At 41.3% G+C, this 23,976-nt stretch overlaps 2 protein-coding genes across 2 annotated transcripts; one reads left to right on the top strand and one right to left on the bottom strand.

Annotated features, from left to right (window-relative positions):
* Positions 1 to 244: 244 nt before the first annotated feature.
* On the bottom strand, positions 245 to 7,984 carry LOC119738111. The gene is made up of 11 exons (XM_038212852.1): positions 7,732 to 7,984; positions 6,745 to 6,975; positions 6,152 to 6,302; positions 5,715 to 5,839; positions 4,194 to 4,334; positions 3,474 to 3,606; positions 2,974 to 3,154; positions 2,657 to 2,733; positions 2,131 to 2,228; positions 1,647 to 1,742; positions 245 to 1,079 (listed from the first exon to the last, which is right to left on the bottom strand). Exons 1-11 carry the CDS (start codon positions 7,921 to 7,923, stop codon positions 996 to 998), a joined length of 1,509 nt encoding a protein of 502 aa, XP_038068780.1. The 5' UTR covers positions 7,924 to 7,984; the 3' UTR covers positions 245 to 995.
* A 312-nt stretch (positions 7,985 to 8,296) lies between these two features.
* Positions 8,297 to 23,664, top strand: LOC119738113 (ankyrin repeat and BTB/POZ domain-containing protein 1-like). Its single transcript, XM_038212853.1, has 13 exons — positions 8,297 to 8,369; positions 14,897 to 15,020; positions 15,488 to 15,550; positions 16,100 to 16,155; positions 16,859 to 17,003; positions 17,713 to 17,872; positions 18,568 to 18,613; positions 18,743 to 18,859; positions 20,027 to 20,148; positions 20,507 to 20,611; positions 20,940 to 21,104; positions 22,140 to 22,340; positions 23,045 to 23,664. The coding sequence occupies exons 2-13, from the start codon at positions 14,944 to 14,946 to the stop codon at positions 23,249 to 23,251; spliced, it is 1,464 nt and encodes a 487-aa protein (XP_038068781.1). The 5' UTR covers positions 8,297 to 8,369; positions 14,897 to 14,943; the 3' UTR covers positions 23,252 to 23,664.
* Positions 23,665 to 23,976: the final 312 nt, after the last annotated feature.

A 23,976-nucleotide genomic window follows, 5' to 3' on the forward strand; every position in this document is an offset into this window, starting at 1 on the left:
TGGTGGGTTGACCATTGACTTTTCGAGAAATTTTCACCCAAAGAAGACGACCCCTATTTTCCCCAAAACCGAATAGTAGACATCTTGAAAAACGATCACTCCACAACATGGCAAAATAGCGCCACTTTCGTGCCAAATTGCATCCAAAATGCTCAGAATTGGAAGCCCTACGTCCGGGCCAGAGGTTCATTGCCATATCTCTTCAATTCACCAATTTTATGGCTCTCGGAACTCTCTAATATAGCATATTTGAGGGTATAACCTTTATTCATGAGCTCGGCGGATGGGTTTAGGCCTTTTTACCGGTGTGCACACATAACGGCCAGCGCGGTAATTGTCAGGTCGACCTATGATGTAGGGGTCAACCTGATTTTAATATCTTCTCTTGTACTAATAGGGTGCTGCATTACGCACGACGCATGAGTGTCAGGGGAAGTGGGCCAATCAAACTAAAGGGAAGGCAGTACAGCCAAGGTGCATGGCAACCAATCAGATATCAGAAGCATGAGGCTGTTGCCTGTCCTCATACACACGTGCGTTATGAGGTCAGGTGTCCTAGGCTTAGAAGCACTTGGAGCGTTGAGGTCAAATGGTTACAGTATTCGACTCAGGTACCGTGGTACGGCACATGGGTTCAAACACTGACGGTGAACATGGTGCTTGTGTTCTTGGGCAAGACACTTCACTACAATTGCCTCTCTCCACCCAGGAGCATAAATGGGTACCTGTGAAGGTAGAGACCAGAATGCGCTGATCTCGAGCTGCTGCAAAAACTGGTCTCATGGCCTGACGAACAGGGGTAATAATTGTGAAGCGCTTTGAGACCTTAGGTATAAAGCACTACATGTGAGCACATCCCAACAGGCTGGACTCAAATCCACAATCTACAAAATCACCAACAAAAGAGTTGTTGAATTCAACGCACCAAATCATGATAAAAAACTCCACACCACCACTGATGCATCACATCATCAGAACAATAATCCATTATGAGGTCAACCATAATAGAAGTTCGCCAAAGTATCCGGATGGATGCCCATGTGGTAACCCATCACCATGAGACAATTAATAAACCTTGCCTGAAATAAAGCAAAACAAAACAAAACGAATTACAAAAGGATTAATTGTGACCTGTTCTGTCAAAATCAGACTTTTCTGGGCATAAGGTCGAAAATGATATTTTTACATATTGTTAACATATGTTCTTTTTCCTTTTAATAGCTGGTTTAATTTTTGAAACCGGTCATTCCTGTGCAGAGTTATGCTATTTTGAAGTTCATTGTGTTGAAAAGTAGAAAACGGAGAAAATGGCCACGAACGTCACAAAACAGTTATTTCTTTAACTGATATACCTTATCAAAATCATCAAAAACAGTATATTTTTTAGAGTTCAAATTAGGGTTTGAAACTTTTATAATATATTTTAGACATGTTCAGGATTACAAATATGCAAAAATTTGAAATCGATAAAAATCACCCCCACAGTATTTTTTGGCCCTATCTAAATTCCAACCTCTGCCCAGCGTCTGCTTTTGACAGAACAGGCCTAGGTCACAATTTAGAAACTTCGAACAAAAAGTGGGGTTGGGTTATGTGCCCCCCCCCTCCCCTTCAACACTGATAGCAATACAATAGGGTATATGTACCTTCCACACTCCTTTTTTGATGAGACGCCGAGCTGACGCTATGATAAACACTTCTTGAAGTATCTTCAAATGCCCGTACCTCTGCAGTTTCAAAGCCTTTGTAAAAAATAGAACAATTTTTGAAGCACGGTTTTATTTTGTGTCACATGTTGGATACTTATGTCCACATTTTCTACAACATGGTAAAAGCATTTAGTCTGCAGTCTGTTTATTTATGCAAATTAAATGAAGGGTCTGAATCGCAACAATTTTCTTTTACGAAATCATTGAAAATTTGAATCTTTTTTTGTCTGCAGTGCTGTGCTAAGAAAAAAAAATCTCAAAAGATTTTCCATTTAACTACTGAGCTTGCTGGGGTTAGTCCCATGAAAGACGATGGAAATTCATTAAGTGAGCTCTCCAAGCCCCAACGGTTTCCCACATTAGAAAATTCACATTCTGAAGAGGATTCTCAAAATCTGAGCAGAAGGAAACAAAATCCAACCATTTCGTAGTCTTCCATGAGTCGGTATGGAGGGAAGTGGCCAACTTTCTCAAAGATTTTCCTGGACATGAACATCCCTTGGTCTCCGTATGCAGTCTCTGTCAGCCAAAAATAAATAAATAAAAAATACAATTTATAAACAGAAACAGATTATATTAACAGAAATTTGAACAAAGACAATGAAACTGAAGCAGCATTTCAGACGTGCAAAATCTGGAAAACTATTATTGAAGTTTGACAAATCAATTTTTGTAGCCCTGCTAAAAAACTTGACTTCCACAAAATATAATTTCTAGTAATCTCAGTGAACAGGTTTAAGCCACTAGTCCCTATACCGCCCCAAATTACTACCTGTATCAACTAAAACCATCTGAGCAAACTATGGTTTTATAGGTTTGTCAATGAATAAACACAATGTACTACAATGTAACACAATGTACTACAAGTGCTGATGGGTTAAAATAATACTTCAGTATGGCTTGCTGAACCGACATAAATCCAGATTTTCTGATTTGATTTTCCTTACCTGTGAATTTATAGCAAGCTAAGTGCAAGAGTTGACCCAATTGAAGCTGTGCACTGATCAACCGGCTACAATCATTTCTGGGAATAAAAAAGAACGCCATCTTTTTGCAAATAACTTAAAACTCAAGCAACAACCAACTTCAGCTTGTGTCAAAGCACTCCAAGACTAAGTTAGTTATTCCCCAAAATTTCTGTTGCCAAACTCAGTGAAAATACAGGCACATTACTATCAATGAAAATACACACACATAAGTACTATCGTCAAATTATTTAATCACACAGCTAAAAGAGAAGGATCCATGAAAACAAAATGTGTACCTTTTGTCTCCTTGTAAAACATCCCAGCCTAAATTGAAAGCCCCAGCGATGTTCCCCGGTTCGGCCAGAGTCAGTAAGATGTGTCGATCAAACGCCAGAGGAAGGCTGCCGTCAGCATGGAGAAACAAGAGATTGACTCCGGTAGCTTCGCTAGCGCCTGCGTTTAACTGCTTGCCTCTACCTAAAAAAATACCCCCAAAAGGTAATTTATGAAAGTGACACAAGTGTTAAGCGGAAAACTTTCAATGTCGTCAAAGATATTCAAATTGTCCCATCAGTGCTTGTATGACATTGTATTACAGTGGATTAATTGACTTTTGAATTCATAAAACCATACAGTGCTGGGGTAGTTTCGAGCACCACAGGGAATAACAGGTAGGGAAGCTGCCTGAGAACTCTTTGATTTTTATGGGTTCACCAGTGAATAAACACAATGCAATACAAGTGGTAATGGGTTAAGAATTAAATAAATCTATGGAAGCTAAATGACACAATCTTACCTCGACCTCCCCGCACTGTTTTGATTCGTAATTCTGGATTGTTCTGAGCAAACTCGTCCACTTTTCCCAGAGTGCTATCGGTACTCCCGCCATCCGAGATGATAACTTCTATGTAATCAATCCAGGAACTATTCTACAAAAATATACAAATGAGGTGATATTATGAAGGATTTAGAATTGGATCAGTTAAGTCAAAGGTTTAGAAATGGATCACATTGTGCTTTGATCATGACCTCCTACTCTGTAATTTATATGATGTTATATTCTGGTAATGAAACCAAGGATATCTATATAAACCCCGTGGCAGTGTAGCTTGCAAGCCTGGAAAAAAACTGTAGAGACAAGATGACGAAGACATTTTCAGTTATAGAGGTGGTAGGAAAATCCCAGGCAAATATTCTGAGCAGAAACCAGAGAATCAGGTAGGGACTGAAACCCAATCCACATGTGGACCAGGGTAGGAATAAAACCTGGACCATAGAGCTGGAAGGCGAGGGAAGGAGCACTGCACCGGCAAGATGATATTCTCAAAAGTTGATCATTTTGAGAATTTTATACTCTCATTTGTGGCAACATTTAAAAAAAAACCAGATACAGCTAAGCTGAGCCCAAGCCAAACATTTTTGCAATGTCTTCGGCTTTGTGTCACTGACAATATATGACTATCAAATAGCCATAGCCCAAAACGCCAAATTATAAAACGTAGGCTACAATACAAACCTCTTTGATGGACCGTAAAGCGCGCTCTATGTTTTCCTCTTCATTCAGCGTTGGTATCACTATGGAAAGTACAGGAGCCTTCAAAGCTGTTACACTTACTCCCACCGATTTCTCGAACTCTGGCAGGTCATCTGGGGTATCCTTATTTTATAAGAAGAAAAAAACACATTTAATTGTGAGACAACTATACCAGGAAAGGGAATAAGGTCACTTTTGTAACAAATGTCAGTTTGAACGACAACACTGACAACCTGCAACTGCTGGTTCAGAAGTTGAAGGTTCAACATTTGCTCAAGGCATTTTTTTGTTTTGTTTTTGTTTTGCTTTTCATGATACTGAACTATTTGAAATGCACTTGTTTCTTTCAAATTACACCAATACCACAATTTGAACGTTGGACCTAAAATTCTCCCACTGCCCAAAATAAACTGAGTGTGAATTCCTAAAAACCTTGACTAGAGCCAAGAGTTGTCAAGTCTTGCCAAGTTCTCACAAGTCCATCAAACGCCCTTCTGTCTCAAGTCAAGTCACAGGCAATTAAAATGAAACTGCTTCTTCTTTTTTTCTTCTTGTAATTTACTTGTGATGTGACCTGTAACTTGGATTTGTGATGGATTTGTGATGGACTTGTGATGGACTTGTGATGGACTTGTGATGGACTTGTGATGGACTTGTGATGGACTTGTGATGGACTTGTGATGAACTTGTGATGAACTTATGATGAACTTATGATGAACTTATGATGGACTTGTGATGAACTTATGATGAACTTATGATGGACTTGTGATGGACTTGTGATGGACGTGTGATGGACTTGTGATGGACTTATGATGAACTTATGATGAACTTATGATGGACTTGTGATAGACTGGTGATTGACTAGTAGAACGCTTGTGATTTACCACTGATAGCCTTGACTACAACTGCCACTGTGCCTTAAAGGGAATATACATCATATGCTTTTGCTGTAATTATTCAGAAATGGATGGAATTGGGGGGTTGGAAATATATAGCAAATATAGTTACACTGACTTTTTTTGAGGTTTTGGGTTCGAAAATGCTATAAAAACCAAGAAAAACAATCATTTTCCTGTAGTCTGGTTCCCTGACTCCATATAAGAAGAAACAGAGCAGTTTACATACATAGGGGAATTGTAAGATCAGGGAACCAGTTTAGCTGGCTCGTACCCGTTCATAGGTTTGTAATCGATTGCAAACAAGTGCGATGGTCTATTGGGGCCAGTATTTGAAAAAAAAGCCAGTTTTTTTTCAACGCTGATCGGCCGATCAGCGTTGGAAATTGATACAAAAATACCACTTTTCTTGAAAATGACAGTATACCAGGTGCCATGATTTTACAGGATGCTTTACACTGTCATTCACTAACAGTCCAGCAAGGTATTTCAAAATGATTTGGTAGTTTTATTTTTTGATGTTTGCAAATGTTGTATTTTCCCTTTAAACCTGATTTTTTTTCTAAATACAAAATAATAAGGCATTTTTTTCCTGTCAGAATCGCACCACATCTTGCAGAATCTGTGGCATGAGCTGCACTTTGACCCCCAGCCCGGTAGCTATCTCAGCCTGCCGGTGACACACAGTGGATGTACTCCATTCAATGCCTTCAAAGATGTCATTTAGGACCCCTGCAAAGAAACACAAATCAATGTTCAAAGACCAAAGAGTACAAAAACTGTGCTTAAAAGACCAACTCTAATGATGAACGGAAAATGACAAAGAAATCTGCAATTTATTTTTGTATTTGACAAAGATCAAGAAGTTATCCGGAGGTTCAAACCCCGCTCCAGTCAATTTCTTTGTTCAACTTTTAAAAACATTTTATTTTACTTGTGAAAAGAAATTGAGAAGTCACATTCTTTCAACGCTCCTAAAAATTTAAATACATATTTTATGATTTGTTCAGATTTGTCAAAATAGATTTGACCTCATAGTCAGACCTAATCTCTCCTTGACCTGTCTCCTGAAGCCCACCAAGTAGTAGCCGCCATCTTGGGCTCGGCCAAGGATCATCTCACAGTCAGGGCTGCGTAGTTTGGACAAGGCAGTCTCCAAGATGTCAGCATTGACGGCAGGTGTGTCACTACCAATCTGAATGGGAAAATAGCATAAATAACTGCCAAAATTATGTCTTACTAGGCAAGAAATTTCCCTTATTAGGGTCTTGAGTTCTAGGCAAGTAAATCTGCTGGTCCCTCTTGTACCTATCTCACTGACTGACTGACTGTCACTTTGAGCTGGGCAGTGCTTTCTTACAGGATTACCCCATAACATGAATGAATGGGCTAATTCTGGCCCATTTCGGGCTAAATCTGTCCCATTCATTGAACGCATAATGTCTATAGAGAATACATGTAGATTTCAGATTCGGCTTTTGATATACCTGACTCATGCACTACTGAAGAAGTGTTAGACTGGTTGTTTTAATGCACCAGTCTATTTTCTTGTGTTTTTTCACTCTTTCCATATTTGGAACTCTCAATAGGCTACATTAAGTATCCTAAATTTATGGACTGTGACACCTCATACTTACAAGAACGGCAAATTCGCTCCCTTCATTGAAGGCACTATTGAGAGCATCGGCCATCTTGATCCCCAAGTGGCCATCGCATTGAAAGGACCAACTGAAGCATTGCCTAGGAAACAGTTTCCTCCCTAGCCAGTACTTGAATTGATCTGCTGAACCTCCGAATGCCTTCACTTCAACTGTTATGCCAACTCGTTGCCGTTGAAACTCTGATAGGACATCGAGCATGTGGTCTGACTGTACCAAAAAAAAACAAATAAGAAAACGAGCTCTGAGCATCGCCATACTGATTTTTCTTCTTTTTGAGTATTACCAGTAAGTATTTATGCATGCACATACTCAGGAATGCAAGTGTGTAAGCCGTGAGGGGTCACAGTCGGGTTTCAATCCATAATAAACATAGTACAACAACCCGACACCCCAACAGACAAACAAAATTTCCAAATTTATATACAACTGTATAATCTACAACCATGAGATTGTCCACAGGGCCAGGGAAAGGGTGAAGTGGAAAAAAATGTTGCAACCTGACGCCACTTCAGCAGTTGTGTACAAAGTTTATGGAGAGTCAAGAAAATTTTCAAAGTATTTCCTAACAAAATTGGAAATGTTTCTCAGTTCCAGATTCATGTCTTATCATTTTTGCAATGACTGACCTTCATTGAAATGATATATAAAGAAAAAAGTTGCAATATTTTTTCCGAAGTAGTTTCTGGACATGTTGGTGGCTGTGTACAAAGCCTTTGGGAAGTTAACATTTCAAAAAGTATTTTCTCACAGTCTTACAGAATTGGAAATATTTCTTAGTCACAAATTTATGCTTATCCCATTCCAATATATCTGCACAGTGGCTGGCTATGTAGCGTCAGGATACTGTGTTTAACACGTCAAATTATTCTCTACAGCTTTAATTTGCAAAAACAATTCTATTTTTCCCTTGCAGTTGCACTCATTTTCCAATCCCACCAAAAGGCACCAGACAGTGTTACTGACCATGTACAGCTGTGCGCGTGCTGCACCTGCTTCTCCGAGTCCCGGAATAAGTCGAGTTTTCACTCCGCCTGGCCTTGGAAATTTACACAATATCACGATCCTTTCCTTGGACGAAGTCTTACTCACAACCCTTAAATACCACAGAGTGGCAAAAATAACAAGAAAGCATATTAGGAGCAAAATTAACCACATTTTAAAAACTTCCTCAACTTCTAAGTTCTGTTCCTAAATTTGACGACTCCTACCAACCCTCTGAACTCCAGACTCCGAATGCATTTTCGCAGCGTAATACGACAATAACATAGCACCAGTCCATATTGAAATCAGTTCACTTGTATGGGGTGCCAAGTCTGTACCAAAAAAATAATCAGGCAATCTCAAAATATTTTTTGGGATATTTTTCAACAAAATGGAATATTAATGTTTTGATGTTCAACTAAGATAGATTTTAACGATAACTTGTTTTCATGAAATTATTTTGCACCAACAGTTTAAGAAAAAAGTTCTGGAATATTGTTTGCCGATTCAGAACACCATTGGCGCGCCATACAAACATATCTGGGGCCGCTTCCGTTGACGCCTTGCGGACTATCTGCCCGTCGACAGTTTAAGTCTGGTTATCTAAGTCATAAATACAGGTAACACTTGCGTTGAATCATTTGTTAATGTCATAATGTGTTATAGATTCATCCTAAATTACTTTTGTGTGATGTCGGCGGGATTTTAGGCCAAAAACTTCCTCACTAGCATATCGATGATGAGGGCGCTGTTCATGATGCTGGTTGTGATTCTTTTTTAGCTCCGCGCGATCGCGTTTTTAATCTATTTTTATTGAACTTTGGATTCACCATCTACATCTTTATTTGTGTTTTTTCGTCTTTTTAACATCTTCAAGCTTTGTAGCCTGTGCAATTTGGCACTTTTATCGCGTATTTTTAGTGATTTTCTACAATGAAAGTTTTGTCTTGTGTAATCAACTCGATGTTCATCGGCCATCTTGGATCATCGCCTTTTTAACAGTCAGTGACAGTCTTGTGTCTCCGTGACTTGTAAGCTTGTATTTTTATCTTGTACATTGGATGTTCGTGTGTTTTATGCTGCATCATGGCTCTGGGTTCATGTTGGGCATTTCTACCCCTCATCTTATTCATGAGCTGCACCAGGACTTTCTCCATACACGCCATGGACATGGAGAGCTCCGCACCGCTCCCGGCATTCATGCTCGACCATTGGGCTGCTCCACTGTCAATGGATAATGACGCATTCACAAACCCGGTGAGTTCGTTCCATTGTTCTTTCCACCTAAACCGGCATAGGCATAGGCCTCAACATTCGAACCAACTTATCCTTGACAATAAACTAAGCATCCACGCATGCCTCCTCGCATTGTTAGCTGGGGACTTGGAAGTAAATCCTGGCCCACGGCGCTTGAAGTATCCTTGTCAGATTTGTCATAAGGCAGCAAAGTGGGGCCAGAAAGCTATCGAGTGTGATCAATGTTGTGAATGGTTTCACGTATCCTGCCTTCATATGACTGACGAAATATACAACGCCCTCGTGGACCACCCATCATATACTTGGACCTGCTGTAATTGCGGTATGCCAAACTTTTCTACTACATTCCTAGGAAACTTGACGGGATTTGATTTCTCCAATAGTTTTAGTTCACTTGACAATAGTCACGATGGCGATGCGTCAATTGCCTCCATCGGAGATTTTGTCCCTGGAGAACCAATCCACTCTTCTAGCCCCACAAGGACACAAAATACTCATCCGGTCTCAAATGTCAAAACTAGAACACTTCCAAAACGCAAGTCTACCACTACTAAACAGCAAGTTTCTGACCTCAAGATCATCAACATCAACTGTCAAAGCATTCGTGCCAAACATCCAAACTTCGAAGCTCTTCTTGCCACAGAAAAGCCTGACATCGTGGTTGGCACGGAATCTTGGCTCAATAATTCTGTTGCATCCGGAGAAGTTTTCCCCCCTCACTACAATGTATTTCGCCGTGATCGTGAAAACATCAGAGGAGGAGGAGTTTTTATCGCTGTGAAAAATACATTCATAGCTTCAGTTGAAACAAATCTACAAACTAATTGTGAACTTTTATGGATAAGCATCCATGTTAAGGGATTGTCACCAGTGTACATAGGTGCCTTTTATCGACCGCAGTCTGCAGATTGTGAAGTTGTCAAGGAGCTGGACTTATCCCTCTCTCGTATTCCACCCAACGCTTCAACCTGGCTCCTGGGAGACTTTAACTTGCCAGATATCGACTGGGACACAGTTGCTTTTCGACCTTGTGGCCAGTACCCAGCTGTCAGCAAGTTAATGATTGACATACTTGATGATCACAATCTTCATCAGCTAGTGAAAAAGCCGACGAGGGATCAAAACATCCTCGACTTGTGCCTTACCAACAGCCCATCATCTGTAGACTACGTTCGGGTACAGTGCGGAATTAGTGACCACGATATGGTCATCATGGGAATGAAAATCAACCCCAAGATCTCCAGACCACCCAAGCGTAAAGTGTTCTTCTACAGCAAGGCAAATTTTGCTGGTGTAGATGAAGACATGTCAAAATTCAACAAAGGACTAACAGATAACATATTGAACTCTCACAGCATTGACGAACTGTTCGCCTCATTCAAGGAATCCCTGAGGAACTCTATTGATAAACATATTCCATCTAAAATGAGCTCCTCCCGGTTTACCTACCCCTGGGTCAACAATTCCATCAAACGGGACATAAACATCAAAAAGCGACTCTACAACCGAGCAAGAAAGCATGGTACTACCTCCCACTGGTCAAAGTTCAAAAAATTCCGTAGACAAGTTGACAGAAAGATCAGGAGAGCCCACAAATCCTACATCAAAGACGTCATCGGGGCCAGTCTTAAATCAGAAAACACCAAACCATTTTGGAACTATGTCAAGTCTAAGAAGCAGGAAATATCTGGTGTCTCACCACTTCACATTGCAAACCGTATCATCTCAAGTGCAAAAGATAAAGCTGATGCTCTAAACCACCAATTCTGCTCAGTATTTACACGTGAGGATCGAACCAACATCCCAAACCTAGATGAAAGCCGTTTTCCTGACATCTCCGACCTGGTCTTCACCACTGAAGGAATCCAGAAACTACTGGCTGACCTAAAACCTCACAAGGCACCAGGCCCAGACGGTATAACAGCTCGAGTGCTGAAAGCCTGTGCAACAAGCATAGGACCAATACTCCGGAAACTTTTCCATAAATCCATCTCCACAGGAACTTTGCCTTTCGACTGGTTGACTGCAAACATCACACCCATCCACAAAAAGAATGACCGGTCTGATCCTGCAAATTATCGCCCAGTTTCTTTAACATCGATTATCTGCAAGATCCTTGAACACATTATTCATGGACATATCATGGGTCACTTTGAACAGCATGGGATTCTAGCCGACCAACAACATGGTTTTAGAAAAGGCAGGTCCTGTGAAACACAACTGTCAGCTTTGGTCAACGATCTACAAGTAACCTTAGATAAACGCAGTCAAATGGATCTCATCATCATGGATTTCAGCAAAGCCTTTGATACTGTTCCTCATCACAGACTCCTGGCCAAACTTAATCATTTAGGAATCCGGAACAACATTCATACTTGGATTGACTGCTTCCTCACCAAACGACACCAGAAGGTGGTCGTTGATGGCGAATCTTCACAACCATCACCAGTTGTGTCGGGGGTCCCACAGGGAACAGTGCTGGGGCCCTTGTTATTCTTAGTCTACATCAACGACCTGCCGAATGAACTATCGTCATGCGTCAGACTTTTTGCTGATGACTGCATTTTGTATCGGGAAATAAAGTCTCCTGAGGACTCTCAAATCCTGCAAAAGGACATTGACCACCTATGTACTTGGGAATCTATCTGGCAGATGGGTTTTAATCGGTCCAAATGCTTCTCCATGCGAGTGACACATAAACGGAAACCAACCTCCAACCAGTACACGATGGGTGATGATATACTTAGCGAAGTCGATCATCACACATACTTGGGAGTTGAACTTACTTCTGATATGACTTGGAATCGACACATAAACCAAATTGCAGTCAAAGCAAACAGAACCCTTGGTCTACTCAAAAGAACATTATCCAGCTGTGATAAACACACCAAAGAAATAGCATATAAGGCACTTGTTCGACCACTTCTGGAATATTGTCAAGTCATATGGGACCCCCACCAATCGAATACCATCAGCGTGCTTGAAAAAGTTCAGAGACGTGCAGCCAGGTTCGTCCTGAGGGACTACAGTTACTCATCGAGCGTCACTGCAATGCTCAAAGAACTAGGCTGGGACCCCTTGGAAGATAGACGCAACAGAGCCCGACTATGCACCATCTACAAAGAAATTCACGGTATAATTCCAAGTAATATCTCCCACCTGCAAATTCATCTACCCAGTGACCAGCAAACCACCAGACGTACTACCAGACAATCCAATAGCACTTTAAATCTCCAACGCATCCAGTCAAACAAAAACAACTATCTCCACTCATTATACCCATGGACAATCCCAGAATGGAACCTCCTACCTGACGCTACTAAAAACCAACCCACACTGAACGCCTTCAAAACCCAACTAGACAAGATAAACATCGGCCAACTCTCCACCCATGCGCACTTCAAAATTTAGTCATCAACCAGCACCATGACAGCGTTACCTGCACGTGATAGCCCCACCATAGGCGTTTGTGCAGTAGCATACAGATACAGATACAGATACAGATCGTCTGTCCAGAAGTTGTACAGAGCGCCCTCAATAGTGTGGACAGATTTCCTCTGGTTCCTTGATTATTCAACTTCAGAATCTTGGCTCTTGTTTGCTCGTACCCCGCCCTGCAAACAAGACGCTGGGAAGGGCTGATGTCTTTAAGCTCTCATTGGATAGATTTTGCTAACCTGTGACGTACCTTCACACAAACGCGGGTCACCAGGTCACAATTTTGTCCCCGAAAAATTGAGCTGTTCAGTGCTAGTTGTGATCTAGTCTGAGTAACTTGGACCCAACTTATCGCCTTTTTTAACATTTTGGACATGGTCTGGCGAAAGTGGGGTCCAAGCTAATACCGCGACCTGGACAACACAGTCAATGACAGTCCCAAAAACCAACATTTTCCAACAAAAAACATCAGATTTCACCTTCAAAACGGCCTCCAAATTACTAGATATGCCACCTGAAGTACAAGTAGACATCGATGATTAAGATGGTTGTACTTAAGTTTACTTACGATCCGGAAGAAAAGTGAAATTTTCCGTTCAATTCTGAAGACCCCCTCTGCCTAGGTTGTCGTTGTTGTGCTCACGTTCAAAACTGCATGATACGCTGTGTGTACGCGTTCCCAATTGGGTAATGGTGTCTGACCTCGACCTCATGCAAAGGTCGTGACGGCGCGCTTGCGCACAATGCACTGCATGCACGGCAGATTCCCCTGCGCCGCGCCGACGACTGTTTCCTGATTAAGAGTGCTGTGTAAGTTCGCGGTTCTTTGAAATAATTCCAGCACATGACCGTCCTCAAAACCATGGAGCTATAAACCAACTCAGCGCCAGCCATGCGCCTGGCTAGCCAGCGCGACTCCTAGGCGTACCGCGAACTTACACAGCACTCTTCATCAGGAAACAGTCGTCGGCTCGGCGCAGGGGAATCTGCCGTGCATGCAGTGCATTGTGCGCAAGCGCGCCGTCACGACCTTTGCATGAGGTCGAGGTCAGACACCATTACCCAATTGGGAACGCGTACACACAGCGTATCATGCAGTTTTGAACGTGAGCACAACGACGACAACCTAGGCAGAGGGGGTCTTCAGAATTGAACGGAAAATTTCACTTTTCTTCCGGATCGTAAGTAAACTTAAGTACAACCATCTTAATCATCGATGTCTACTTGTACTTCAGGTGGCATATCTAGTAATTTGGAGGCCGTTTTGAAGGTGAAATCTGATGTTTTTTGTTGGAAAATGTTGGTTTTTGGGACTGTGTTGTCCAGGTCGCGTTATTAGCTTGGACCCCACTATCGCCAGACCATGTCCAAAATGTTAAAAAAGGCGATAAGTTGGGTCCAAGTTACTCGGACTAGTTGTGATCCAGCTGCATAGTGGTTCGCATTTTGTGGACGTGTAAGAAACAACATTTGGGAAAGATTTCCATATACAAAGTTCACTCAACACCCTGTGTACAAACCCTAGGAGATTGGACTGAAAAATTCTAAGTGTTTTCTAAGAAAATGCTTGTATTTTCTCACTGCTCAAATTGACTTTGATGACATGAAATTGCTATCTGGGGGCTTGTTAGTCAGTACAGAGGAAAATTAGTGAACTTCGTATATGGAAATCTTTCCACCATGTGTGTATTTGAAATGTGTGTATTACACACACAACGTGTATGGTGCATTGAATAGACAGACTTGAAAAACGTATGTTCGTCGTATCCGATGTAATGTCATCTTTTCTCGGGAACGGTATGGCCCCCCCCCCAAAAAAAATAGCACTGCTTCCGGTTACCCTACCCACCCTATTTTGACAGCCCCTACCCTAATTTGTTTGGGGGAAAAAATGAGGGAAAAAACAGAAAATCATCAATTACTACCTTTTACCCTTGACTACGCGCAGACACCTCCATATGATAGTACACACAAAAAATTGCAAAAAAAAAAAATGTCCAACCTACCTACCCTAATTTCAAATGCCATGTTATCGGAAGCAGAACTATTTTTTTGGCCTAAGACACTAGGTTTGTTTCCTTTCAACCAGACCTTTGAAATAGTAATAAGTAAACAATCCAAAATGTGAAATCTTTCCAGAATTTCAAGCCGTAATGCTCCTTCAAAATAAGGAAAACTATTAAAAGGAAAAAAAAAAATTCTGGCATTGCTGATTCGATGCCGTGACCTTTGACATGGTAGTCCAACATTTAACCAGTGGGCAGTTATAATGTGATATAGATTCGCAGTGGTTTTTTTTTGCAATGCCGTAACAATAGCAGTTGAAAACAGCATAACGGCTGCTGTAACGATAGCGACTATGTTTGTTAAAAAGATAGCGTGCACAACATCTGAAACATTTGCACACAAAATTACTTTAACCGCCTCAACTTGAAATATTTGACTTTCTCAGTTGCCTTCTGGTGCTTAAATGTATAAATCATCATCATCATCATCACCATGGCAGCTTACCGTCGACGTAGCGAGAAGAGTGAAGCCTTTCTGTGCTGCAAAACCGGTGACTTGGCAAAACTACAGTAAGTATTTGGCATCCGTATGGACATTGGGTATAGGATTGGGGGAAAGAATGTTGCATTCTAACGCCATTTTTTCATCATTCATTATCTTAATGAAGGTCAGACATTGCAAAATTGTTGAAAAAACATGAATGTGGGACTGAGAAACAATACTCAAAAAAATGCACTCATCTCTCAAAAGACTTTGTACACAACCAAAGAAGTGGCATCTGGATATACATCATTGTTTGCGGATTGGGCAGTGTTATGTCAGTGTTTTGCTAACTATAGCATCGTCCGAATTACATGTTTATGTACACTTATACTGCAGGACAGACTTTGTCAGAGTATTAAGTTTAGACCCAGAACAAATTGCCTTTTTTGCCTTAAAACAACCCACATTTCTCTACATGTTTAAAAGTTAGCAGATTCATAAAAAAATATGAAACTTCATTACACTTTTCTGTTCTATCCATGTTGCTTTTCAGGTATCTGGTGGAGACAAAAGAAGTTGAAGTAAACATAAGGGATGAATGGGACAGTACTCTGTTGTGAGTTATTACTGTTTTTTTTCAACTTTCAAGATTTGTTTTGCATTTGTTATTTGGATATATTTGCAGCTTTAGGTTCAGAAAGGCAGTACCTAACACGTAGGAAAGCCTTTTAACTGTTTGTGTATAACGGGCTAAGGCCCCCCCCCCAAAAAAAAGTCTCCGGTTTCTAGTCTGCGCACGCGTCGCCGTAGCCATGGGCGTCGTCAAAATGCTAAAAAAAAAAAATCAGTGCCAGATGATGTCTCAAAACTGCCAAACTCACTGGTTTGACTGGAATCCTGCTGCTGCACAATTTTAACGTGTTTTTAGATGGGATTATGATGGAGTATAAACTTTATGTGGCTTCTCTGGACTGCCATATATTTTGCACTAAATTTAGTCGGGCATCATTTGCAGTCATCAGCCGACATTTGAAGAAAAACAAAGTAAAAAAAAAACAAAAAAAACAAACGCATCGCCGCTAATATAAGTGGACTTGAACGTCATGGCTTTTATTCAGTCTGATTAAAGTAATTAATTTCATTGATTTTTTCTTTGTCTTATTAGATACTACGCTTGCCTTTGTGGCCACAAGGAAGTAGTGAGCTACCTACTGGATAATGGTAATGATGAATTTCTCCTTTTTTTAACATCCCCCTCCCAGTCCCCCCCCCCCCCTCCTGACGTTTTGAAAGTTATGAATTTTGCTCCTCCCCTTTTTGAATCCCCTCCATGCAGTGTTGGTGAGTCCATCACGAGTCATGTCAAAAGTCTAGTCACATGTAACAGGGGATGAGTAATGACAGGGATGTCTTGTCAGTTGACTTGTGATTGACTTGTGATTACCTTGTGATGGACTTGTGATTGAGTTGTGATGGACTTATGATTGAGTTGTGATGGACTTATGATTGAGTTGTGATGTACTTATGATTGAGTTGTGATGTACTTGTGATTGACTTGTGATGGACTTGTGTTGGACTTGTGATTGACTTGTGATTGACTTGTGCTTGGATTGTGATGGACTTGTGATGGACTTGCGATTGTCTTTTCTGATTGACTTGTGATTAGCTTGTGATGAACTTATGAGGGCTTTGTGATGGACTTGTGATTGTCTGTTATGATTGGCTTGTGATGAACTTATGAGGGCTTTAATATAACTCATTCATCATTCTGACGATTTAAGACATTTTCAGTAATAAACAGGTATACCATTCCAACAGTCGAAACATTTCCAACAGTTGGTTCAGTGAAGTGACATTTAGACTGAACCAACTTAGGATTGTTGACCATTTGATGCTATTTTCGAAACCATAATTTCATCCACAGGTGCCCAGTGCGAAGCCAGAACGTTTGATGGTGAGCGCTGCCTGTATGGCGCCCTCACAGACGAGATCAGAGACATGTTGAAATCCAGGAAGGCCGTGACCACAGGAAAGGCGTGCCGGGACAGCTACCAGGAATTCTTACGAAGGTAGACCGGCCGAGTCTCACACAGTGATCATTGAACACAAGCATTTTCAGGCTTACTTACATTAAACTTGAATATCTACGGCATATCTCAGACAATTAACCTTTTTGTGATATGATATTTTTGGGACACACTGAGAGGCTGCTATTTGGAGTTGGTAAACTCTTTTATATTTACTCAAATTTGCCCGCTCCAAAAAGTGCCCTGTATTGTGTCCGCCATATCTCTAAGAGGCTCATGGACTCCGTACACAAGGGCTGTCAGTCACCGCCCAATTTCCAGTATGCCCCAAAGTACTTCGCCCAATTACTACTTTGCCCCCAGTCATGGTAGTACATTCATTTATGTTGTAGATAATTTCAGGCCACAATAACAAATAATAACATGTGTTCGTTTCAAAACAGCTCACGTTTTTTGCACACGTTTGAGTGCACTTTTTTATTTTACACGCTTCCAAAGGAAGATTTTATCATTTTGAAAATTTGGTCAGAAAATAATATCTTTATGTTGGAGTTTGAGACTGAGATTTTTTTTAGTAGAAGAAAAGCTATGCTTAACAATTTTGTGCAGCAAGCAAAAATCAACGGGGAACCAGTTCCAGGTAATACACATTGCATTGCATTTTGGCTGGTAACCCATTTTGACTAAGCAAACATTTTCAGTGCTTAGTAGATCCGTGAATTTGGCCCCTTGTTTTGACCCCACATCTTAGGTTACTAGAAGGCAACTGTTATGAAGACATCGTCTTTGTTGTCCATGACGAGACGTTCCCAGCCCACCGCTGCATCCTGCATGCCAGGAGCCCATACTTTGCCGAGATGTTGGAGACAAAATGGCGACACAAGAGCACCATCAACATCAAGAGTGCAGTGGTAGGGACGTCAAGCCTTGAGAGTGACATAGGGTGTCCGAAAATTTGGTTCCAGAACGAATAGACATCAAAATGCTGCATGGAGTAATGTACAGATGATCAAATATGGCAGTGTTACAAATGCATTGCATGATGTAGACCAGTTTAAAATAATTGTCACAGCAGGCTTTCAAGCAGATCCAAGTGAAAAAGTATGAGAACAGTAGGATCAAAATTTTTAAAAAATGGTCTTTCAAGGACAAAATCAGGATAAAAGTAGGACTTTTGCAGGCTTTCAGGAGTAGTTTTCGTTGATACTCGCCCATGACCACACCATCATAAGCCTCATTTGGCATGTTCTGTACTCACAACACTTGTGCTCCATCCTCAACTAAGCTCTTAGAAGTACAGTTGCAGTACTCCTGCGCCCAAGCCCTTCATTGTGTGATTTACATATGACAGTGTGTAACATTGTTATTAAAAATATTCAATGAGATTTCATTGGTAGGAAAAAGTAGCAATTTCAAGAAAAAAGTAGAAAGTAGAAGCAAAGTAAAGAAAAACTAGGAAATAGAAGGAAAAGTAGGAAGACTTCAAAGCCTGCCATAGACACCAACGAAAAATACCCCCACTTTAGAGTTCGCCCTCTTTATTTGTATTGCAAATAAATTAAATTTTTGTTAAATTACTTCTTTGTTTATTTTGTTGATTTGACAGGTTCGGCCTCAGGCGTTCAAGGCCATTTTACAGTATATCTACACAGGTATGTTTACATTTGTGAGTATTTTGTAACGATGAATAAATTGCAACAAGGTCTGGGAGAAACCCATCAGTTCACTCTCAAGGGTTGATATCTTAAAGTTACCTTGTTTTACTTTCTTTCCTCACTCAGGTTACCTGGAGGTTCATCTAGATTGCTACGAAGACTGCCGACGTTTTGCCAAACAGTGTCAGATGCCTGAGTTACTGGGTCAACTGGAGAGCAAACTACAGGCCATCTTGGAATTCGGTACATGACAACCACTCGGTTTAATCACATTTACTTCAAATAGAGTCCATCGTTTGGCAGAAATTTCCTGATGAGTTTAAAGTCACCAAGTGAGTGGGTGACAAGGGTTCACGAAATCCTGGCTTTGTCCCCAGCTTCGGCTAAGTCAGACTCTAATTTTAAAATTTCCCTGACTTGGGGGAACTCTGGCTCACTAATGGACCGTTGTCTGCTTCAGAAACATTGAATCCTATAATATGTGTCCATACTTTAGAGTACATTGTATCTCTAATTGGTTTGAACAGTGGAGACTTCCAAATGATTCTGCAGCTGCAGACAAAACCGAGGTTTGAAAAACCTTCCAACGCAAAAAAAAGTCTTGCTGTTGGTTGTTTTTCTAAACCGAGTGTTCTCACAGTGTATCCAACTTTATGAGTCTGCGAAAACTTGATGTTTTGTAGGGAGGTTCCAGACCTGCATGTTATTCATTTGCACCTAGGTTTCTATGTGTGGGCTCCGTGCACGAACAAAAGAGGGCGCTTTTTAAACATTTTTGAGAGCCCTGTGGACCGGACACCCAGCGTGTACGTACTGTACTTTAGTGGTTCGTGCGCAAAATACGCACGTCTCCTATCCTGAATATGCCAAAGCTATTAGTCACAGCGTCTATGCATGAGCGCCGGGCGGTATCAGCTCGAATACATTCGAATTTAACTTGCGATGGTCTGCCAGACTAATCCCCGCCCCCAATAACTTTGGATCATTTGAAATACGCAGTGGATGGACCGGGAACCAGTCTAGGTCTCCCCCATCTCTCCTTTTCTGAACGTTGAAGGAGTACTTGTGCATGGAGCCCATTCCTAAGAACAAAACTGTTATGGAATCCTCACAAAATTTCCCAAGTCAATCACAAGTCATCCAGTTTAAGTCACTTCACAAGCTTTTAAAATAAACTGTGACAAATTCCTTTGTCAGTTTTCTCTATCATCTATTACTTCACCTGGCTTGTAATGAACTTGACTACAATGCTTATCAGAGTGTGGGTTAAGCATTAATGCAAAACAAGAACTGGTCCCTCCAATATATTCCAAGCCCCCTTGTTTAAAAACTTTCTCTAAAGTACATTTTTAAACTAAATTCTTGTATTTATTTCTTCTTAATCATTTTTTGCCTCTCTGTATCGTTTAGTCCCTCAAAAACCTGGCACGCATGTTTCCATAGTAACCATCGAGCCACCGCAGGACTCGACACTCCTACAAGATGAGCTGCAGTTCCTTGCCGACATTGCTGTACCGTCAGTCTTCTGCCAGGTATGTTCTTGAATCACAAAAGGCAGGGTGCCTCTTCTTAACCACTTGCCACCGGGATTATTGTTGGTCAAAAAACACTATTTTTGAAAAAAGACAAGATTCATGTATATCGGCCAAATATTAAAATTAAGTCAAAGACCACAAATACTGACTCTTGAGAGTCACTTGTGCAATACTTGTATGATATTTCTCACCGTAACTTCATATTTTGCAACACTCCGAGGCCCTTAGAGCGATACTTTTTTACTACAACAGGCTGGGTACGGGGCAAAAGTGGATGGCCCTAACCTATCCTAACTTTTTTATCTCTGGTATCCAAGCTATTCCTTAGTTCTTGTCCTGTTTGCCTTGTTTGTAGTTTTACGGGCCAGGCATCCTTCCGTTTTGTGGTGAGGTACCAGAGCAGTCGCCGTTCGCTGATGTCTGTTTTAACGTGGAAGGCCAGTACTTCTACTGTCACAAGGTAAAACCACTGAAAGGTTTGAAGGTTTAGAGTCTCAAATTCTTTGGCAAATCATTGTAAAGGGTCGTTACTCTTCACACAGAAATGAAATATGACTAGACAAGACTACCCTAGTAAAGCTTTTCCCAGAGTGCACAGAATTCTGTTCAACCGATTCAGAATGGCTATTGACTGGAAGTCTTTGCCTGAATCTGGTCTACACAATGGGCCAGATTAAGCCCATTCATTGGTGTTACAAGGTAATCCTGTAGGATAGCACTGCCCAGTCAGTTTAAAGACATCTAGATGTTGTCTTGAAGTAGTTGTCATTTTTGGCCTTTTTCCCCAGGTTTTCTTCTGCTGTCGCAGCGAGTATTTCAGGGCCTTACTATCCGACCACTTCTCAGAGAACGTCCAGGATCCTTACTACTCCCTGCCGGTGGTGACGCTACACGACCTCACGCCACAGATCTTTGCCAAGATTGTCTACTACATCTACACTGAGAGAGTAGAGGTATGGGACCGTAGTGCACCACGGTGCATTCTGTGCACAAGTACCCCCTCAACGATTACAATGGGAGAGTTTGGGGAGTCCACTGGAAGACTTGCGAAGGCATTGCCAGTCGCGCACATTCAAAATATAATTTGTTTTGACTTTCCACAATGTGCGCAGAGTGTCTCTCCCACTGGGGCTTTCAATGACAAAGCGCCATCTAAGTGCATGCACAGGGTCCATTAGAGCACCTCTATGTGCTTTGTGCGCAAACCAGAGAGGGCGCTTTTTTACTAATTTCGAGAGCCCCATGGATGGGATACACGACGTTGACAGGACACACCACGTGAACAGGACTTGTACACACCACGTGTTGTACTGGCTCGCGTGCATATAGCGCGAAGTATGCACGACTTATTCTATTCTGAATATGCACAAAGCCATCTCCAATTTCACCTTATCCTACCCCCACGAATTTCGGTATTTTTACTAATTGGATCACGAGCAATCTATCTAGCCCATTTGCGACAATAACATTTTGCCTCTAAGTAGGGAATGTGGAATTAGGGAGACACTGAAATGTCTCCCTTATTCGACGTGTCTCCCAAAGGTATAACTTATGACGCTAAAGTGTCTCCCAAAGGGTATACTTGTTATTATATAGCACTTTCCATCGTATCAACGATCTCAAAGCACTTTACAATTATTACCCCATTCATCAGGCCATGGGACCTCGCGGCAGCCGATATCAACGCTCAATCGGTCCTTGACCCTCATAGGTACCCATTTATACTCCTGGGTGGAGAGAGGCAATTGTTGCAATCAGCTCAATGAGAACGTGTCCCAGAGTCTTTTTTCGGGCGCAATTCAAAACATGACTCGGCAAATTTGAATTGAAATTGAAATCCTAGAACATTGTTTTTTCGGAATATACAGCATTCACAGAGCTAAAACTTCATCGGGTTAGTCGTTAAGTACTCATATTTAGATTTTGAGCACTTTTGTTGCTTCAAATGAAACAAATGACAAATTATCAACTCTACCTTTAACTTGTAGCTTACAGAAGATACCAGTTACGACGTTCTATGCTTTGCCGATCTCTACCTACTGCCAGGGCTGAAGCGTATCTGTGCTAACGTCATCTCTAGGCATCTGAGTACAGACAATGTCATCTCTGTGCTGCGTGTGTCCAGAATGTTTAGTCTGACCAAGCTGGAAGACCAGTGCACAGAGTACATGGCCAAATATTTGGATAAGGTAAGACTCTTTCCCGACCCCCCCCCCCCTCCCCCTTTTAAACTACAATCATGCAAGTGTGTTAAAACTTGAGGGTCATATTAAATTCTCAATTGTTAAAAGGTTAAAATACACTCGTATGCATCTTTTAGACAGGTTGGTTTGGTTTCATTGACTTCTTTGAAAACTTTTTTTCTTCATAGCTCTTGTAGTCCAAGTTCTTGTTGACAGTTTATAATATAATAAATGTGTCAACTTGGCAGATGAGTTCTTCATATACATTCTGTGCCATTTTTGTAGAAAGTAAAGTACAAAAGTTTATTTTGAAATGTTTGCTTTATTTTGCATATCTTGTTGGCCATGGCATTGCATTGACAGTTGCTAAATTATGTGGTATCAAAAAGAGATTTGTTTGAGAGAAAATGGTCCAGCTTTGGCTGAAGTCACTCTAGGGGCCATCTTCGGGGGCTAAAATGTATCTGTATGCCACGTTGACTACTGCAGTCCCAGGTATAGCCTAAGTGGCGGCAGCCATATTGGGGACCTCAGAAAAACAACTCATTTGTGCTTCACTTATTCATGCATGGATATGGGTGTATGTGCCGTCCAGACAGTATATAGATATCAGTAGGTTAGAACTTCTATTTAAGTTGTTGCATGTTTTAATTATCCCATTTTCTGGGTACCAGATTTGGTGAACAAAAGTTTCTTTTTTTGGGTCACAGTTCATAGAGTCGGAAGAATTTGAGAAGCTTATCATTGAAGACGCGGCAGAGATCAACGACAGAGAAGAGACAGATTCCATCGTCGTCGTGGACGACATCCGCCATCACATCTCAAGACTCGTTGAGACGTTTAGCGAGATGGAGGAGGCACAGTGTTCACTGCACATGCTGGATGTGCTGCTCTTAAGGTTAGGGTTAGACTGTTAGGCCTTTCTCCAAATTACTCATTTGTCTGCAGCAACCCTGTCCCTTCCGTGTAATTTTTTTGGCTATATTAGCTTTGAATGTTCATCATATATGATTTCGCATTGGAGATGTAACTTCAGTACCGAACTGGCTTATTATTACCCCTGTTCATCAGGCCATTTTCTGCAGCAGCTCAAGATGAATGCAATCTGGTCTGTGTCCTCACATGTACCCATTTATACACTCCTGGGTGGAGAGAGGCAATTGTAGTAAAGTGTCATGCCCAAGAACACGAACACCATGATCCCTTATCAGGGTGTTAACCATGTACCACTGCACAAGTTGGATGACATAAACATTACACCATGGGGCTCCAAAGCAGAGAGTGTCACGGCCGAGCGGTTAAGAGCACCGGACTCAAGCTCTGGTGTTTCTGATCAGCAGAGTGTGGGTTCGAGTCCCAGTCTTGACACTTGTGTCTTTAAACAAAACACTTAACCATTATTGCTTCGTCCTTTGAATGGGATGTAAAGCCGTAGGTCCCTTGCGTTGTATAATGCGCGTTAAAGAACCCAGTAACACTTGTCGCTAAGAGCAGGGGTTTGCCCCGGTGTTTCTGGCAGTGCGTTTATCCTCATACATATGATGCTGCATTTTCAAGGAAGGAAGGATGGAAGGAAACTACTAATAATAGATTGTTTGCACTGCAGCCATCTTTGAGGTCAGTGCTTTTGTTCAACAGGGAC

The sequence above is a fragment of the Patiria miniata genome, unplaced genomic scaffold (assembly GCF_015706575.1).
Source record: "Patiria miniata isolate m_02_andy unplaced genomic scaffold, ASM1570657v1 HiC_scaffold_3, whole genome shotgun sequence".
Taxonomy (NCBI): Eukaryota; Metazoa; Echinodermata; class Asteroidea; order Valvatida; family Asterinidae; genus Patiria; species Patiria miniata.

What these genes read in the sequence shown, in the direction of transcription:
- LOC119738111 (XM_038212852.1), bottom strand. Translation starts at nt 7,923, where the DNA reads ATGTGGTTAATTTTGCTCCTAATATGCTTTCTTGTTATTTTTGCCACT. An exon ending in CTTTACGGTCCATCAAAGAG is followed by an intron (nt 3,607 to 4,193) that starts GTTTGTATTGTA and finishes ATATTTTTGTAG; the next exon opens with AATAGTTCCTGGATTGATTA. An exon ending in AGCTTGCTATAAATTCACAG is followed by an intron (nt 2,229 to 2,656) that starts GTAAGGAAAATC and finishes TTTGGCTGACAG; the next exon opens with AGACTGCATACGGAGACCAA.
- LOC119738113 (XM_038212853.1), top strand. Translation starts at nt 14,944, where the DNA reads ATGGCAGCTTACCGTCGACGTAGCGAGAAGAGTGAAGCCTTTCTGTGC. An exon ending in GGTGACTTGGCAAAACTACA is followed by an intron (nt 15,021 to 15,487) that starts GTAAGTATTTGG and finishes GTTGCTTTTCAG; the next exon opens with GTATCTGGTGGAGACAAAAG. An exon ending in GAATGGGACAGTACTCTGTT is followed by an intron (nt 15,551 to 16,099) that starts GTGAGTTATTAC and finishes TTGTCTTATTAG; the next exon opens with ATACTACGCTTGCCTTTGTG.